Here is a 13,961-nt window from a genome sequence, read left to right on the forward strand (position 1 = left end):
TTCTTTTTATTTTACCCAAAAAAAATCTTACAAATTTTCACTAAAATTTTTTTTTTTAATCCACGGGAAATTTAAAGAGTTCCCAAAAATCTATTCGCATTTTCGACTGGTACTCAGAAGAATGTCACATGGAAATTTCGAAAAGATAAGATGAAGTCAGAAGAAAATTAGAAAAAAATGTTTCCACCCCAAGGGTTTAATGTATTAAATCAAGGCATAGTAGAATTCAGTATTTTTTTGCAGTTTGAAGAACCTTTTATGAGACGTTTTGAAAACGCTGCCGCCGCCGAGGTAAATTTAAACGAATGCCGCCTTCAGGAATATTTGAACCAGCGCACAACTCAAAGTAAAGTATGTTTGACGTATAAATGTGTTGCAGTTATCAACCGGCTAGTGTAAATGTATTTTATCATTTGAGACTAAGTTTGAATTTAAGTCTGCATATAGAAGTCGCAGAATTAATAAGCTTATTGGTTGTCTTCAAGTCTACCTTGATGATAAGTCTTGAATAGTCTCCAAAATGTCTTCACAGAGATTCAAATGTCTTCAAATTGAAGACATGCCTTCAAATATATGGTATCGCCAAATAACACCTTTTCAAATAACACCCTTTCGGCCAAATGGTATATTCAGATAAACAACTTTCGACCTAGGGGCATTCGGCCTGACTTTCGGACGAATGGGTTTCGGCCAAATTACCCTTCCCCCCCTACAAGACGGTACATATAACGGTTTCCAGGGTAACCGGGTATTTGTAAATCGTGATTGTTCTTGAAAGCATCCAAGCATCCGGCTGATTTTTGTGTAAGCTGTTTGGCCGTGTTGAAAATTTAGTAAAAGCCAATCGACACACACATTTTACCAATAAAAGCAGCATTGAAGGAATATAAAATGATATCAAACGTAAGTAGGGGAAATGACGGCTTTGGCAGGTTTTGTTCTATTATTGTCAGGGGGGTTTTTGTTGACCAAATTTTATGAAATTTGGCAACAATATTCTTTGATATGCAAAGAATGTTGAAGCCATTTTTGAGCATAAAGGGTTATAGAAATCCCCCTGTCAATAAAAGAACAAAACCTGCTAAAGACTTCATTCCCCTATAACTAGGCGGAGAAAAAGAAAGTAGCGAGAGTTGTAAAATGTGTACTAACAATGATTAAAAAAAGACTGAAAACTACAGTCTGAAAAGTATAGATTGCTTTTACGTGCCTAAATATTACAAAACTATAAACACTACCTTTTCTACACTTCAAATTTGTTTCCACTAATTTATTTGATGAATTTCGCCAGCCCTGAGGTCCCATCGAATTTGATTGTCTATATCAGCGGTTCTCAACCTTTTTATTGAGAGGTACCCTTTAGAACTTTTCCATTGATTGAGGTACCCCCTAAGTTTTTTGCTGTAACTGAAAATAATCATAACTCTATAGATTTATAAAAAATGGACTTGAAAACTAACGGAATATATGGCTCTCCATAAGCTTTTCTGAAATTTTCATATTCTTTGAAACTTCCCAATTCAATTCAGTTTATACATCGAGCTTCCTACAGAACTTTTTTGACTATTGAAGGCTTCCGAGCGTATTGAAAGTAGGGTTCAGCGCCTCTTCAGAGAAAACCTTCCGAGCCTCATGAAATGTGGTTTTCGAGCCGCGTCTCTTGAAATGTGGTTTTCGAGCCACTTAAAAGGAGGCTTCGAACATCTTGGAAGGACGCCTATGAGCTGCTTGAAAGTATGCTTCCAAGCCTCTTGGAAAATTAATTCCGAGCCCTGAGTCTCTTGAAATAAGGATTCTCAACTCCTTCAAGGGAGGCTTTAAAGCGTTTTGAAAGTATGCTTCCGAGCCTCTTAAAAGAACTTATGAGCCATTTTTGGAAGGCTTCGAGCCACTTGAAAGGAGGCTTCTAAGTATCTCGAAGGGCGCTTATGAACCCTTTTGGAAATACATCAAAGACTCTTAAAAAGAATTTGAGCATCTTGATGGGAGGTTTTCGAACTCTTAAAAAGAGTCTTCCGAGCCTATTGAATGGCGGCTTTTGAGGAGGTATCTTGAATGGCCGCTTCCAAACCTCTTTAAAGAAAAAAATCCGAGCCTCCTAAAGGGAGGCTTCAAGCCTGTTCAAAGGATGCTTCCGAACAATTCGAAAAGAAAAAGGTTTCCGAGTTTTTTAAAAGAGTTCCGAGCCTTTTAAAAGAAGGCTTCCAAGCCTACTGAAAGGAGGCTTCCGAGCCTTTTTATTGTCTTTATTAAAGAGGCTTTCAGCCCTGGGCTGGTTTAGCTCGTCTCCGGGGCTTTGAGCTTTTCAAAAGAGCCTGAATAGTACACTTGTCATACACAAGTTTCTGTAACTCATATATGACCAAATCGAGACACAAAAGTGCTGCTGCAACCAAAGCATTAAGATTTGTGCTGCTAGGGAGCCTTTAAAAGAAGGCCTTCAAGCCTCTTGAAAAAAAATCCGACTTTCTTGAAGGAAGGCTTGAGCCTTTTGAAAGAAGGCTTCCGAACCACTCGAAATAAGGCTTCCGAGCCTTTTGAAAAGAGCTGAGCCTTTTAAAAGAATGAGAAAAGAAGACAAGAACGTTTGAAGAAGAAAGCTTAAAAGAAGACTCCCGGACCTCTAGAAAGGAAGCTTTCAAGCCTCTTGAAAGTATGCTTCTGAGCCTTTTAAAAGCAGGCTTTCGAGCCTGTTGAAAAATGCCTTCCAAGCCCTTCCGAGGCTTTAAAAAAAGCAGAAAAACAAGAAAGTTCATAGAAAAAAATTTAAAAGAAGGATTCCGGGCCTCTTGAAAAAAAGTTCCGAACCTCTCAAACTGAGGTTTCCGGTTTGAAAAAAGGCTTCTGAACCTATGAAAGAAGTCCTCCGAGCTGCTCGGAAGGAGACTTCCGAGAAGCGTAGAAGGATGCTTCCAATTTTCTCGCAACGAAGCAGCTGAGCTTTTCAGGAAAAGCCTTTATGTCTCTCAAATGAAGGCTTCTGAATCTGAATGATGTACTGATAGCCATGCATATTATGTACAAGTCAAAGTTTTGAAATAAAAAAAATACAAAATTATGCAAACTTTATCAATAAGTTTTCAATAAAATTGTAATTCATCCGCCATTACGCATTTTTGTCCGAGGTACCCCCTGGGCCCAGTGAAGGTATCCCCAGGGGTACATGTACCCCAGGTTGAGAACCGCTGATCTATATCCTTTTCCTCATTTTTATTTATCAATGTAAATATGTCATAGATGTGCCTCGGTCTCCCCTACCATTTCTCGAGTGTAAAAGATGTAATGAATGAGAAATATAATTTGCCTTTTTTCTTACACTCAGGAAAATTGACACATGCTCTATGGCAAAAATCCAAATAAAATATGCATATCATGCGTCGACTCATACTTAATTGCATACAAATTCACACATGGATACTATGACCCACATGGATAGTACAGGCCGGACTCGATTATCCGGAGGCTCGATTATCCGGAGTAATAGTTTTACCCATCTTACAAAATAGAAATATGTATTATCAGTGTGTATCCGTAACGTATCCAATATGTGCAAGACACCTAGTAATGAAAGTGCCTTGCTCGCTTTCCTAAGGGACTGTTCACAAATTACGTAACGCTTTAGGGGGAGGAAGGAAGTCAGACCAAGCGTTACGGCTCGTATAAAAAAAATAAACCTTCTATAAAAAAGGGTTGCGAGAGGGAGAGTGAGGTATCAAAATATTCAAATTCAGCGTTACGAATTTTGTGAAAGAACCCTAAGGGAACGGAAATCAAGAACTATCATAAAAATGGAAAATTTATGAATTTAAAATTAATAGCACTGATATTTTCTTAAGCATTCGTATGTACATTCTGAGTACAGCATTGACATTGTGACTCATGCTACAAATGGTCCTCCGGAATATCCGGTATGGGTTCGTTCACAGATTACGTAACGCCAAATTTGATGATTTTGAAACTCCATCTTTCCCTCGTAATGCTTTTTTGTATGGATGGTTTAATCGGTTTGTATGAATCGTAACGCATGGTCTGACCGGCTGCCTCTCCTCCCAGCGTTTCGTAATTTGTGAAAAGCATTAATATTAATATGAAAAAAATGTTATTTCGCCAACGGTGGTCCATGTATAGATTCAAACACTGGAACTGGCGTACCCATAGTGACATAAAAAAATCTTTGTGTTTGTTCCCTAAACATTAATACACATTTTTTAGATACCTCATACAAAAAGTGTGACATTGTGGGAGATTGAAAATTGCCATTTTTTGCGTTACTTAATTAATGAACTTAATTGTGAAATTTCATTTTCTAAAGAATCGCTCGGTGACCAAGGTGATCCATGCACAATGTCATGCTCAGAATGTCGGACAATAACCTGGTCAACATGGTTGCTGATGGGGATCCGCAGGGGACAAGAATGCGAGCTGCGCAGAGAGCAAGGTTGTTCGATTTGAGGTCCTCCGTGGACTACAAAGTTGGCGACGTGCAAATACTGACCGAGCCGAATGTAGACGAATTTTATGTATTGCAGAGGCCTTAGTTTGAATAAATCAAATGAAATAAATTCCGTTGCTAGAATGTCAAATGGTGCTATGCAATTATTTTTCGTTTTGTTTCACTGATTTTTGTAAGGCTACGGCATGTATAAGCCACAAAATTAAGTGCATACTCATAATACAAAAAACAAATGCATCAGAAAAATCTTGGTGCTTAACGATAAAATTTAGAAGTTTTCATTTTTGAGATCCTCCAGATTTTCTGGAGGAGCACACGGTGACTAGAGGTGTGCGCCGTCGCCGCCGACATTTTATGGCAATTCCGTTGAAACTCCAGAGGATTTCTCGTGAAAAGGCTATTTTTTGAAAATTCCTTAAATTTTGTCGTTTAAAAATCGAAAAGCTTTTCGTAGAAACTAAGAACATTTAATGAAAATTCTGAAGAATATCCTTCGAAATCCCGAAAACACAAATTCTGACTAAATTTCCTTAAAATTAGGAAGATCTTTTGTAGAATCACAGGATTACCATCTTTGACCAGAGCTCGCACAAATTGAATACTTAACACTCAGCATTAGAAAACGAACAGGACATTTACACAGCACCTAGTGTACAAGTGGAGCGTTTTCCGCTTGTTTTCTCCTTACTAAGGAGGAAATCAAACTCACATGGTTTGCAAATACGCTTAGACGACTGATGCCACTAACAATGCAAATTCCAGAAATTTCCCGGGTAAATCATAAAGAATTTCCTTTGGGAATCTCAAAGAATTACCTGCGTAAATTTCCAAGGATTTCCTGTTGAAATCCACAGAATTTCACGTTGAAATCAAATGTTTTGACGGTCGATTATGTCGTTCGGTCGAACAAGTCATTTGACTTGTCTGATCGAATAGGTCTAGGTTTAGCCAAAAAGGCCTAGATGGTCGTTTAGTAGAAAAAGGCCATTTGGTCGAGATGAAAATATGGTGTTGTTTGCCCGAGCTGTATTTGGGGGGATTAATTACGTTACGCATCTGAAAGTTCGGGGTTGAACTTAATCTATAGATTAAAAAACACATTAATAAAGAATAATAATAAAAAAAATTGATTATGTTAGTTTGCATGGGAGTGCTTTCAGATTCGCCAAATCGGCGTTTCAATCTTTGTTTACGGAAGCAGACAAGTCGTTTTGAAAATTTGGTATTGAAATGACCTTTTCAGTGAATGAAATTTAAGGCCAAATAACTAATTCAACCAAATAACCCGTCTGGGCGCACAGCTTTACATAATCTTATACCTCCTCCGGAAAAACGATAATATGCGGAAAAACAACATGTTCGGCCTAATGACTTCTGCAGCCTGAGCCCCTGTTTGGCTCAAACTTTTCCGGCACGAAGAACTTCAGCCTGACGTTTGTTCGAGTACATAATTTTCGTTCAAACCAATCAATGATCGGCTGAATAATTACCCTTATTCTTGTTTACGTACGAACGCGAAAGCTGATGCGCATTCTCGCTTACGCCAGCAGAATCAAATGGGGAAGCGATTAGTACGAACTGCATTCGTTCGAAAGTTTCGTTCGTCCGTAAACAAGAAAAGGGGTGAATGTTTCATCCAAAGAAAAGGATTGCCCTTAATATGTATGTAACTTTCGGTAAATTGATCCGTCACCTATTTTAACTTTTTGTCTTTCATACTGGAAATGTATCTGGGAGCCCGAGTAGACGAAAATAGCTCATTCATATCGAATGTTGATTAGATAGAAATATGAGATATGGACATGATTGATATAAGAGATAAAAGATCATACGACTTTACACTAAAATATCATGAACCACCTGAATATCGATATCCAGCTTTATGTATTGATTTGTGATGGCACGCATCTCATCGGATAGTACTTCACATCGCAAACAAATATATTTTCATTATGAATTCAATTCCACAATGTTTGCTACAATTTACTGTAGTTTATTGCATATGACGGTTCCACAGAAATGGAATGATCATTTCTCAAAATGAAGCAGCCTTCCTAGTATGATCCTTATCCTAACGTATGTACATTTAACTGCTCATCGTGGGTAAAATATCAAAGGCATATCGTCCTGCGGTTTGAGGATCATCTCGACCTTCAGTGGCAGCTCATAGTCCGGGTGCGGTAGCTCAACTCGGCAGTGCCGCATTATGTTCGAGATCGTCGATTTAACCTCGTATTGAGCGAATTTCTGGCCGATGCAGTTGCGACCTCCGGCACTGAAGGGTACGTACGCATAGGGATTCCGCTTTTCGATGCCACGCTCCGCTTCGAACCGCTCCGGGAGGAATTTCTCCGGCTCCGGGAAGTATTTCGGATTGTGATGCATGTTGTAGATTCCGATGGTGATGTTGGAACCAATCGGGATAGTTGTGCCGGAGAGGTCGACCTCTTTTATGGTTTTCCGAGATATAAATGGGACCGGTGGATACATGCGCAGCGCTTCTTTAATCACTAGATCGAGGTATTTCAGGTCATTTAAAGCGCTGAAATTGAAAAAAAAGGTATTAGAGAGAATAACTAACTCAAGATCAGTATGAAATAATTAATCTTTTGAAATAAACCTAAGAGTAATCGAAGTGTTGATTGATTCTCCAAATACTGCAATGACTTCTTGGTAGACCTTTTGCTGAACATCTGGGTGTTTTGCTAACGCGAATAGAATAAATGTTACAGCAGATGCAGTCGTATCGTGCCCCTAAAAATTTCAAATTTTGCAGATCAGTATGCTTCACGGAGTCAGACTTATAAAACATACCGCAAACATAAAGGTGTCGACTTCTTCTCTTATCTCCTCATCAGTAAGAGGTTGTCCATCGATATTAGTGCGCATCAAAACATCCAAAAGCGCCATCTTTCTTTTAGATCCTAACAAAGCATCGTCTATCGGTAGGTTTTCGCCACTTTTATCAACTAAAGCGTTTTTTCTTTTCGTTATGATAGACATAGTGAATTCACGAATTGTCGTCAGATACTTTTTATATGGTCTAAACTTGCTGCTGAACTTGAACATAAAGTCATTGTTGTACACTGCGTCGAACATTCTCCAGAATATAATTTCCGAAACATGTTCCACTGCCATCGTATAGCCGGATTCCTCCTCCTGTGCATTGGATTCCGTTCCCATGGCGGTCTCCACGATCACATCGAGCGTGCAAAGCTTTACCAGAGGAAATACGTGCACCACTTTACCTGAGTGTTTCAAAAACTTTCGAGCCAACACAGTACTCTTATCATTGAATACCGGCACAAAATTGTCCAAAATCTTAAAATGGAACGCCGGTGTCAGCGCCTTCCTGTGCGTAAACCACTTGTTCCCATTGCTTATCAGTAGCCCCGTTCCCAACCACTCCAACAGCATATCGTAGTCTTGACCTTTGCAGTTGAACTCCGGTCCGGTCATGATACGTTCGACGTCCTCCGCTGCGCAGTAAAACAACCAGAAGTCAAACATCACGTCCAGCTTGTACACGCAACCATACTCCCGCTCCAGTTCGAGTGCCAAGTTGAAGACATAGGTCGATGACTTCCCGATGAACATATGAGTGTTTCCAACGAGCGGCAACCCTGGCGGACCCGGAATGGAACGAAATCGGTTACATATCCGACGACGCCACTGCCAAACGTAAACAGCTATTACAACTATCGCGGTAATAGCTACGGAGGCAAACATTCTAAGTGCAATGCAAATAATTCGGCGACGACCAAATGAAAAACACGTATGAACTGTTGAACCATTACGAGGTTCAGATATTTTGTTTTAACAATTTGATTGTAGTCGTTATCATAGTCGATTGCAAATCTATAGATTACTGAGGGTGGATATTGATGTCAACAAAACATGATACAGATTAAGCATTTAGTTCGATTTGTACAAAAACGGGCATGATTAAGGGGAGAATAGATTACAAGTCAACAGTCTATTACAAAGATGTCATAGGATATTATCCACAATCCACAATTCAATGCGAAAAGTTCAAACTTAAAAATTCATTTTTATTTTCAATAATATTATATAATATACAGATATTATGCATTCCTCCTGGTTGAAGAACAAATATTTTTAAATCTATAGAATTTTTCATCTCACGATCAGGAATTTGTCTATTCTTGTAAGAAAATCATGAAGCGAAGGTATCTAATTACTTAAACAAACTCAGTAATAATCTTAGAAATGACAAAAACAGACGCACGGGTGCAAACCAATGAGTAATAAAATAGTTCAGTCGCAGTCAGTAGTTTGCCCAAGCAGTATCTTCGAACTAAGCGTAGAATGTTTGCCGTCGTGTTTCTATCGTCGATAATTGCGCTAATTGCTTACGTATGGCAGTGGCGGCGTCAGCTATGCAATCAATTCCATTCGATTCCGGGTCCACCCGGTTTACCCCTGATCGGAAATAGTCACCAGTTCATTGGGAAATCATCAACCTACATCTTTCAAATGCTGATCCAGCTGGAGCGGGATTTCGGAACGGTGTGCAAAATCGACATAGGTTTTGGCTTCTGGTTGTTCTACATGGCACCGGATGAAATCGAGCGTATCATGACCGGTCCGGAGTTCAACTGCAAGAGCCAAGATTACGATATGCTGTTGGAGTGGTTGGGAACGGGACTGCTGATTAGCAATGGGAACAAGTGGTTTACTCATAGGAAGGCGCTGACTCCGGCGTTCCATTTTAAGATTTTGGATAATTTCGTGCAGGTGTTTGATGAGAAGAGCACGGTATTGGCACGGAAATTTTGAGTCACTCGGGCAAGGTAGTACGGATATTTCCTCTCGTTAAGCTTTGCACGCTGGACGTGATCGTGGAAACAGCCATGGGAACGGAATCCAATGCCCAGAAGGAGCAATCCGGCTATACGATGGCAGTGGAAGACATTTCGGAAATTGTCTTCTGGAGGATGTTTAACACGGTATATAATAATGACTTTATGTTCCAGTTCAGCAGCAAGTTTGGACCGTATAAAAAGCATTTAAATACAATTCGCGACTTCACCTTGTCTATTATCGATAAGCGGAGAATCGCGTTGGTTGACGGATGTGACGAAAATTTGAAAACAGATGACGATTTGTTGGGCTCTAAGAAAAAGATGGCCTTATTGGACATTTTGCTGCAAGCAAAAATAGATGGACGACCTCTTACCGATGAAGAGATAAGAGAAGAAGTGGATACCTTTATGTTTGCGGTAAGACTCACAGATCAAGATAGATAAACTACCTGCTTTAGTAATAAAACTTTAAATGTTTTAGGGGCACGATACAACTGCATCCGCTATAACTTTCCTTTTGTATGTGTTAGCAAAATATCCGGATGTTCAAAATAAGGTCTACGAGGAAATTTTGACTATGCTGGGAGATTCAATTGATACACCAATTACGCTAAGGTTTGTATCGATGATTCAAAACGTGCAATTTCATACGTTCAAAAGTAGCTCAAATACTCATTTGTAAGTAAACTAATCATGCAATACTTAGTGCCATACATAAAATCGGCTTCTGAATGAACTATGAATATTGAGTAGCTACAATATTGAAATATGATTAGGTAGTAGTTTGCATAAATGTATGACAAACTGAATCTAATCAAAATCAATACCACAAATAATTTTGTCTATGCTAAATTATGTTTAAGAAGCGAAGTCTGATCTGTTTTCCAACATAAATCAGTTCAATTTTCTCAGCATCCGTAGTAATAAAATCCATATTCAATCTTGAAAGGTAATTCTTTCAGGCACGCTTTAATTTTGTTCTCTTATTTCAGTGCCTTGAACGATCTAAAATATCTCGACCTAGTGATGAAAGAGTCACTCCGGATGTTCCCACCGGTGCCATACATATCTCGCCGAACAATAAAAGAGGTCAAATTATCCGGCGTTGACATCCCGATCAACACCAACATCACTATCGGAATCTACAACATGCACCATAACCCGAAATACTTCCCGGAGCCGGAAAAATTCCTCCCCGAGCGATTCGACGCAGAACGAGGCATCGAAAAGCTCAATCCCTACGCTTATGTTCCCTTCAGTGCTGGAGGTCGCAACTGCATCGGTCAGAAATTTGCTCAATACGAGATCAAATCTACCATCTCAAAGATAGTTCGGCTCTGTCGGGTCGAACTTTCCAGCCCAGATTATGAGCCGCCTGTGAAGGCCGAAATGATCCTCAAACCGCAGGACGAAATGCCTTTGATATTTCATTCGCGTTGAAGTGTTAAATAGAAACAATTTTTCAATCGTAAATTTGTTTGGTCCGAAAGCAAAGAAGCACTTGTAGCTTGGGAAAGTTGAGCGTTTTAGTGTATGAGATCATATGGCAATGAAACTGTTTTGGCAGTGGTGGAAGCAGAACAATAAACCAGTACCAATTTTTTAAAACGACTTATCTGCTTTTGTAAACAAATATTCAAACGTCTATTTTACGAGTCTAATAACACTCTCATGCAAACCAACACAATCTATACGTAGGTGAAGGCCAATAAGTGAAGGCTTCTGTTACCTGTTGACAGGGCTGGATTTAGCCGGAGGGGGGCCCGGGGCCAACGGTATGTGGGGGCCCCAAATTGTACAGAAATGGTTGGTTTTGGTAGATAAGATTTGTGGGGGCCCGGGGCCACGGACCCGCCGGCCTCCCCGTAAATCCGGCCCTGCCTGTTGATGAAGTTGGTTTGCGTGGAAGTTCCATCAGATTCGTCAAATCGACGTTTAAATCTTTGCTTACAAAAGAACTTCCGGAGAGGAAGATTTGAAATGATGCCTTAATCGGTTGATCTTTAAGCTTGACTTATTCTATTCGACTGCGAAAGAGGCGAGAGTTCCACACCGTAGTTGTGAAGAACTTAGTGTAAAACGTTACCAAACCAATTTTACATCAGATAGATACATTTTTGACAATCTTAACATATACAAGAATATCTTATTGATAATTGTTACAAGCAGGGTTTGGATTTCTCATTTACTCACGCATCTACAGAGTTCTCCATCATTAATTTTATCCGAAGCAGAGTATAGGTGAATATGAAGCTCATTCAGTCTGAGTTTTGACATTCGTGTTTTGATTACTTGTAGCAGTGTAAATAAGGTAGATTGTAAGCAGTTACATCTTTCAATCGCCAATTAAAGTACATAATTGTCCCTTGTCGTAGGCAAACGGGCACTATCAATTAGCCAAGCTCTCCAAGGTCGAGGCCTTTTATTTTTCGGATAAGGTGGGAGAGGGAAAGCAGCACAACTTTCGTGTCAATTATCCATCGTGCCAATAGGGTCATTATCGAAAACAAAGGGGGTCGGGAAATGACGTGTTTCCGGTTGGGTCCGAGCCCACCTTTCTTGATCTGAGGATTTACGGACTCCATCATTTCTTCAGTGATCATCCAACGAATTGGAAGTGTCCGCGTTTGCTACACCCAACCAGCGGATGTTAGATTTTCTAACAATTCTGTATAAGAATCTACCAACACCTGTATGAAAACTGGGCATATGTGAAATTGTTAGATTCTTATATAAATATTGTATAAGAATCTAACAGTTTTGCAAGCTTTTCTAACAATATTCGTTTGTGAGCTTACATTTTATGTAAAAGAATCTAACAATTTCGCATATTTCCAGTTCTTATTAAGGTTTTGTTAGGTTCTTATACAAAATTGTTAGAAAACCTAGCAATAGCCGGTTGGGTGTAGTAATGAATCGCCGGCTTTGAGCGTGCTTACAGAGGCATACTAGGAGTTAACTTTCTAAAATTAGTACGATGAAAGGCATCTAAGGTTTGATTTCACAAAATTAAGCACCTTAATCGAAAAAATATTTGATAGGCGTAATAGCGGACACCATCCTTCATATCCGGTACCAGATAGTTTTTTCAGAAAAGTTCCTAATTTTGAGTAAACCCGCGTTAGATGTCTTTCGCCATACAAATTTCTGGCAATTAACTCATGCTGGCTATTTGCGCATATACAATAGCCGTTGTAGGACAAAAGGTCGAAGGTCAAAAGGTCGAAGGTCAAAAGGTCGAAGGACAAAAGGTCGAAGGTCAAAAGGTTGAAAGGACAAAAGGTCGAAGGGTCAAAAGGTCGAAGGGACAAAAGGTCAAAACAAAAAATCTGAGTCAAAAGGTCAAAGGGTCAAAAGGTCGAAAGAGACAAAAGGTCGAAAAGGACAAAAGGTCGAAGGGTCAAAAGGTCCAAACAAAAAATATGAGCCAAAAGGTCGAAGGTCAAAAGGTCGAAGATCAAAAGGTCGTAGCTCAAAAGGGCGAAAAAACAAAAGGTCGAAAGGTCAAAAGGTCGAAAGGTTAAAAGGTCGAAACAAAAAAATCTGAGCCAAAAGGTCGAAAGACAAAACGTCGAATGTCAAAAGGTAGAATGTCAAAAGGTCGAATGTCAAAAGGTCGAAGGTCAAAAGGTCGAAGGCCAAAAGGTTGAAAGGTCAAAAGGTCGAAAGGTCTAAACAAAAAAATCCAAGCCAAAAGGTCGAATGTCAAAAGGTCGAAAGGTCAAAAGGTCGAAAGGTCAAAAGGTCGAAAGGTCGAAAGGTCAAAAGGTCGAAACAAAAAGATCTGAGCCAAAAGGTCGAAGGTCAAAAGGTTGAAGGTAAAAACGTCGAAGGCCAAACGGTCGAAAGACAAAGGGTCGAAAGTGAAAAGGTCGAAAGACAGAAAGTTGAAAGAACAAAAGATAGAAATTGCGGTTGTTGGACAAAAGGTCGAAGGTCGAAGAAATTGGGCAAGACGTCTAGTGTTGATCAACCATTCCGTTGCACATTCATGTTTTACCTGATATTTCATTGTTAAATTCCTTCTTCTAGTCATAGGTCGTTCTTTCGAGATTCACATATTTATATTTATTTGTGTTTCGCCTGATTAAATTTTAGTGCTGCATTTTTCCTTCTTTTAGTCATAGGCTTGTCATTCGAGTTTCGCACATTAATATTTATTTGTGTTTAACCTTATTTTCATTGTTGATTCTTTTCATTCTTTTATTCATAACCTTTTCTTTCGAGTTTTGCATTTTTCTACCGCATGTGAAATACCAACACTTGAAATATTTCATTCTAGAATTTTCCTTTTGTTAAAACATAGGGTATTCTTATTTTTATCAAAGTATTGCTAGGCTTTATTAACTTCAATTGTAATTCATGAAAATAGTTCTTCACTCATTTTCATCAAAATGATAATTCAAAATATATAATTTTAGCTTAACATACCATCTTCTAATGACAGTAATTTTATTTTTATGATGATACGTTTTTGTTCACAAAATTTGTTTTTAAGTAACTATGCACGAATATACAAAATACATTTATTTTTATTATTGAAAACCGTTACGTTACGCTGTAAAGTTGGTAGGGGTATGGAATTGCCAAAATTTGCATTAGGGAAGATCCATAAATAACGTAACGCAAAAATAGGGAATTTTCAACCCTCCCTTCCCCTATGTCTAACTTTTTGTAAGAAA

The 13,961-nt window shown here is 39.0% G+C and overlaps 2 protein-coding genes across 2 annotated transcripts; one reads left to right on the forward strand and one right to left on the reverse strand.

The window, feature by feature from the left end:
• Window positions 1-6,547: 6,547 nt before the first annotated feature.
• On the reverse strand, window positions 6,548-8,182 carry LOC134217276 (cytochrome P450 4d2-like). The gene is made up of 3 exons (XM_062696037.1): window positions 7,268-8,182; window positions 7,074-7,207; window positions 6,548-6,995 (listed from the first exon to the last, which is right to left on the reverse strand). The coding sequence occupies exons 1-3, from the start codon at window positions 8,180-8,182 to the stop codon at window positions 6,548-6,550; spliced, it is 1,497 nt and encodes a 498-aa protein (XP_062552021.1).
• Window positions 8,183-8,740: 558 nt separating this feature from the next.
• On the forward strand, window positions 8,741-10,865 carry LOC134217277 (cytochrome P450 4d1-like). Its single transcript, XM_062696038.1, is given in 4 exon segments — window positions 8,741-9,248; window positions 9,251-9,696; window positions 9,761-9,894; window positions 10,272-10,865. Coding segments are annotated over 4 exon segments (1,494 nt in total). The 5' UTR covers window positions 8,741-8,782; the 3' UTR covers window positions 10,720-10,865.
• Window positions 10,866-13,961: the final 3,096 nt, after the last annotated feature.

Source organism: Armigeres subalbatus, chromosome 2 (genome assembly GCF_024139115.2).
Source record: "Armigeres subalbatus isolate Guangzhou_Male chromosome 2, GZ_Asu_2, whole genome shotgun sequence".
Taxonomy (NCBI): domain Eukaryota; kingdom Metazoa; phylum Arthropoda; class Insecta; order Diptera; family Culicidae; genus Armigeres; species Armigeres subalbatus.

Bases quoted from the DNA above. Each gene is read 5' to 3' on its own strand.
- LOC134217276 (XM_062696037.1), bottom strand. From the start codon at position 8,182: ATGTTTGCCTCCGTAGCTATTACCGCGATAGTTGTAATAGCTGTTTAC. The intron at 7,208-7,267 runs GTATGTTTTATA...TGAAATTTTTAG, and splicing joins TCGACACCTTTATGTTTGCG to GGGCACGATACGACTGCATC. The intron at 6,996-7,073 runs GTTTATTTCAAA...TTTCAATTTCAG, and splicing joins AACACTTCGATTACTCTTAG to CGCTTTAAATGACCTGAAAT.